The 5,363-nt window shown below is 38.6% G+C and overlaps 1 protein-coding gene across 1 annotated transcript; it reads left to right on the top strand.

The window, feature by feature from the left end:
* The first annotated feature begins 177 nt into the window (after positions 1 to 177).
* Positions 178 to 4,606, top strand: chmp5a (charged multivesicular body protein 5a). Its single transcript, XM_020591258.1, has 8 exons — positions 178 to 246; positions 639 to 743; positions 842 to 888; positions 1,600 to 1,693; positions 2,352 to 2,423; positions 2,531 to 2,639; positions 2,778 to 2,893; positions 4,167 to 4,606. Exons 1-8 carry the CDS (start codon positions 178 to 180, stop codon positions 4,215 to 4,217), a joined length of 663 nt encoding a protein of 220 aa, XP_020446914.1. The 3' UTR covers positions 4,218 to 4,606.
* The last annotated feature ends 757 nt before the right edge of the window (positions 4,607 to 5,363 follow it).

The raw sequence follows: 5,363 nt of genomic DNA, 5'->3' as shown, positions 1-5,363 counted from the left end.
AGGGGAGGCGTGATTCCCACCCCCCATTGGCTACAACTGTTTACGCAAGCCAATAGGGACCCTCTACGCCTGAACCGTTACTTCCGGGTGTCATCAGAGAAGAAACCCCTTTGCATTTTGTGCTTTTTGTATTTTCTAAGAAAAACTGAGAGTTACTGTTATTGAGAAGTTTAGGAAATGAACAGAATCTTCGGACGCGGAAAGCCCAAAGCGCCTCCCCCAAATCTGTCAGACTGCATCGGCAATGTGAGTATTGTTAGGCTGAGATGTATTGTTATTGTCAATATTATGTGACATAACGGTATCGTTGCTAAGATAGCTTGGTTACAAAAGGGCACTCAAGCCAGCCAACCGTGCTAGCTAGCTTACAAGCTACATTTAATAAGCATCTTCCACTGCGGTACAGCACAAACATCGACTCTTCTTTTACATTCAGCCTTGTTTAGTCTGTAAAAGATGGACATTTATTACCCAGAGCTTACAGCTCTATGGTAGGCTTTTACTTCTTCATCTCCCCTTCTGTCTTCCTCTAACACACACACACACAGAAAACAGAAGTAGAGCATTTTAGCACTGGTCTGCCAAGGTGCTAGAAATCATGACATCTGTACTTGACTTGCTTCACTTTCCTCTCTCAGGTCGATGCGAGGACAGAGTCCATAGAAAAGAAGATTGGCAGATTAGATGCTGAACTTTTAAAGTACAAGGATCAACTAAAAAAGATGAGAGATGGGCCCTCAAAGGTACGATGCCGCCCTCCAACCCTAGAAATGATAAAGGTCACAAGGTTTGGTTTTAAACATAGCAAATAATAATTGTATCTTTTCCTTTTGAAATGCAGAACATGGTGAAACAAAAGGCCATGAGAGTCCTGAAGCAAAAAAGAATGTGAGTCCTACTTTGTGCAAGCATATGTTTAAACTCAGAAATGTGAGAAGTAGAGCCTGACTGATGTATCTGTGTGCTGGAGTTGACCAGTAATCACAGATATATTATGCATATAACGTGTTTGTGAATAAGCATCAACAGAACAGAAATGCCACATATGCTAATCAGAGAGCACTAACTGTTAAATGACCCAGTGATCACAAATCTTTAAGAACTGAGCTTTTAGGCCATTTGTTGTGGTTATATTTCTTAAAAACTGTCTGATGATTTTTAATATTGGAGATTGATGCTCTATCTATTGAAATGTTTAATCACAAAACTGTATAAAGCATTCCTGTCACAATTTCTCAGCCCCAAAAGTAATGTTATCACATGCTTTGTTTTGTCCAGAACCCAAAGATATCAAATTTCCTATCATGTAAATAAACAAAAGAAAAAAAAAAGAGGCCGCATATACTTACAATTTTAGAAGCTCGAGCCAGTAAAAATTTTGCATTTGCATGAAAAATGACTTCTGTAATCAAAATCATTGGCTGTTAATATTCTGTCGATCAGGTAATGAAATTATTGACTAATTGTTGTAGCTCTCCACAAATTACAACACTGGTATCAGCTTCAGAAATCAAGCATCGGTCAGGCTCTAGCTGAAACTGAACTTTAAACAAGAGTATGGATTATTGTGTAACAGATCCAGTTATAATCTTTTCACAGGTATGAAGGTCAAAGGGAGCAGCTGGCCCAACAGTCTTTCAACATGGAGCAGGCAAACTACACAATCCAGACACTGAAAGACACCAAAACAACCGTAAGAACACCGCAGCTTGATAGACACTCTGTGTGGTTTGGATTAGACTTAGGCTGATAGTACTTCTGTACTTATGATGGGACGTTTTGGTCCCATAAAGACTGAGACTGAGTCAATCACTATTAAAATCGTTGCACGTCTTCATACACTAATAAACATTTTCGGCTTGTACAGTGGTGTTTGTAGTTTCATTTCATACAGTCCATCATTTAGTCATATCTTTCTTATATACCATGTAAAAATGTTTTATTTTGCAAAAACTGTTCTTAGAAATGTTAGTTTGTGTATCTACTATTACGAGTGATAAATAAATGCCATTGCTATTGATGGGCCACATTTATATATATATATATATATGAAACCATCTCAGACACCATGACTAATGCGGTGAAGCATCGTGTACTGGAAAAGACACTTGTGCAAGTCCATCTGTGACTTTCATCAAAGCTCACACTGGTTTACATGTCACTGTGCATTCTCAGAATTGTTGAGAGTAAATTATTTCATACTGAGGTCCAGCTGCAAATCTGACCTGATCACTATCAGCCTGTCTTTACCAGGAAGGCACAGCTAAATTCAGAATTCAGATACCAGTCAGTTTTCCAGATATTGTTTTTTAAATGTAACTAAATATTCTGCCCTTTATTTCTGTTTCCAGGTGGAGGCCATGAAGATTGGTGCAAAGGAAATGAAAAAGGCTTACAAGGACGTCAAACTTGATCAAATTGACGTATGTTTGTTATAAGTTTATAATGTACTGTGTCCTCCACTATTAAATGATTTGTTCCTAATGATGTGTACCAAATGCCATAGTAACCATATGTATTTTGGACTTAGGATTTACAGGACCAGCTGGAGGACATGATGGAAGAAGCCAGTGAGGTACAAGAGGCCCTTAGCCGCAGCTATGGCACTCCAGAGATAGATGAGGATGATCTTGAAGCAGGTATAGCTGACTGTCTCCAGCATATTTGTTTTACCTTGACATCTTCATTTAGTGGAATTTAAAATGAATGATCACACAACATTTCAAACAACGGCAATGAGTGCAAAAGTGACAGTGAGGGTGGAACTGTGGTTTCAGAGCTGGACGCGCTGGGTGATGAGCTGCTGCTAGATGATGACAGCTCCTACCTCGATGAAGCCTCAGCTGCTCCATCTATTCCAGAGGGAATCCCCAGTGACAGCAAAACAAACAAGGTAACAGAACTGACTCAAGGCATGGATTATGGTATTGAAAACACATGGAAGTGAAATCAGAAATGATCATGGCCATGTTTTGCTTGCTTTACATTTATACCACTTTGTCTACATCATATCTTTCACATCATATCATAGAGTGTTTTAGCTTTTCCCCACCTGCCAGGCTGTTTCCGATCATTGTATTATTGTGTGAAAGTGAACAGAAAGACGCTTGAATCCTGGTAAGAGCAGTCACCTGTTTTATCATAATTCATCCTGTACTTACCCTGAATATCAGGGTCAGGCCAACATCTTAGATTTAAGACCATCATGATCCATGTTATGCTGTCATAGCTGCTGTGTGTTTTTCCCAGCGTCTAGCACATCAGTGCAGCTGCACACCTCACTTCGGTCCCTAGATCTTTGCACTGGCTTCCAGTTAAATACAGAATTCAATTTACGGCCCTAATTATTGTGTACAAGTCTCTCAGTGGTCTGGGTCCAAAATACATAAGAGATGAGTACACATCTAGTAGGTGTCTCAGATCTGCAGGAACTGGTCAACTTGTGGTGCCCAGAGTTTGAACTAAACAAGGTGAAAGTGCTTTTAGTCTTTATGCTATCCAACTGTAGCCAACTCTTTCTTCCATTACGCAACAACCAATGACTTCATTATGCTGTTTAGCTGACTACTGTAATTTCCGGACTATAAGCCACACCCACTAAATGTAAGACAAAAAAACATTTTGTACATAGCCGCAGGTGTCCACTTTGTAGCATGAGATATTTCGACAGCCAGATCGATCGCCTATAACTTGAAAGCTACATCATATGCATTTCATCGTGTGTTGTCCATGATGATGGTGTGTGCATGAAGTGACAAAAGTAGCAGCTTATAGTCCGGAAAGTACGGTATATAGACACTAATGTATCATATACTACAAGGGTAGTCTTGGGAAAACTAAGAAAAGTATATTGAGAACAGTGAGAATCCATAGTTTGCCACAGCTATGCTAAACATTTTTGGAACTATTTAGCTGACTGTTAAGACACTGCTGTTTTAGATTTCTGGAATAAAGTACGTCCACCTCTGCTGTTAAAGTACTCGGAGGTTAGTAAACGCCCTAAAATGTGTAAAACTGGTGGTGACAAGCAGCTCTGATACATTTTGACTGAATCTCTGCACTGAAACATGAACCAATTAAAAGAATAATAACACTTAAGATGTGTTTATTTTGAGGTCTGTCTCTTTGTGTGTGCAGTTAATAACATTTTCCTTTTTTGATTTTAGGATGGTGTTTTGGTGGATGAGTTTGGCCTCCCACAGATTCCTGCCACATAAACAAGGAATGGATCAAAACAGCTGCACTACAACAAAAACACTTTTATATGTAGAGTAACATTTATACATGCAAAAACCATTTGAGCTGTGCTAATATAGGTTTGTGTATTGTTACTACTACTGTGCTAGCATGTGGCCTTGTAACATACTGAACCTTGTTTAAAACATTATGCCCCCTTTTCCCCTATCGCCCCTCTGTCTGACAGTTCAGTCTCATTCATCACCAGGTTCACATAGTATTACTTTGTTTTGATTTGTTAATAGTTTTGTGTTTAGAAATTTCCATGTTGTTTTAGTTCTCAAAAGAGTGGAGATGATTCCTATTTGACGTGTGTAAAATGTTTGCAGTTTATTTGGCACATGGAAAATAAATGATGCGTTTAATTTAACCTTGAATTGTTGATTTTTTTAAAATTACTTTTTCATTCTTATGCTTTCTTTGTGGTTTTTTTTTTCTTCCTCTTGTTTGATTCTGTGTTTATTGGTGATTTATTTGAGGAACATTGGGGTGTTGTGGATTGAATTGTACTCACTGACCTTAAAATTGACACTGCTCATCAAGAGAACACAGAATTATGTCCATTACTAGAAGTGAAGTGCGCATTTTGTGTTTAATTATTATTTTTGGATCAGATTAGCTGACTAGGTAGCCCTAGGGCACACTTACAGTAACTTACACTGCCAGAAACCAAGCTGTATTTCTACACTGCAACACTGCCCTAATCAGAGTTTTGCATACCAGTTAGTTTTTAGTAACTTCGTGTACCCTTATCATTACTGTGAAGTTACCAGGCAATGGGAACCTGCAAAGACATATTACAGGTTATAGGTTATTGCAGCTATTGGATGTTCTGTAGTGAAATCTGGCACAGGTCATGCAATTATATGGTGCAGCCTCACAGACGAGCTAGCATGGCTGTACGCCAGTGATTCTTAGCCTTTTTAGGAATGCAACCTCTTTTTGAGGATGAAATCCTCCCTTTGTTGGTTTTGGGAAGTAATGTAACATATATATATATATACAGTGGGTACGGAAAGTATTCAGACCCCCTTAAATTTTTCACTTTTTGTTATATTGCAGCCATATGCTAAAATCATTTAAGTTCATTTTTTCCTCATTAATGTACACACAGCACCCCATATTGA

The sequence above is a fragment of the Monopterus albus genome, unplaced genomic scaffold, assembly GCF_001952655.1.
Source record: "Monopterus albus unplaced genomic scaffold, M_albus_1.0 scaffold14.1, whole genome shotgun sequence".
Lineage (NCBI taxonomy): Eukaryota > Metazoa > Chordata > Actinopteri > Synbranchiformes > Synbranchidae > Monopterus > Monopterus albus.
The sequence above is the reverse complement of the archived record's forward strand: the minus strand, read 5'-3'. Positions and strand labels throughout refer to the sequence as shown.

Bases quoted from the DNA above. Each gene is read 5' to 3' on its own strand.
- chmp5a (XM_020591258.1), top strand. From the start codon at position 178: ATGAACAGAATCTTCGGACGCGGAAAGCCCAAAGCGCCTCCCCCAAAT. The intron at 2,424-2,530 runs GTATGTTTGTTA...TTTTGGACTTAG, and splicing joins TCAAACTTGATCAAATTGAC to GATTTACAGGACCAGCTGGA. The intron at 2,894-4,166 runs GTAACAGAACTG...TTTTGATTTTAG, and splicing joins GTGACAGCAAAACAAACAAG to GATGGTGTTTTGGTGGATGA.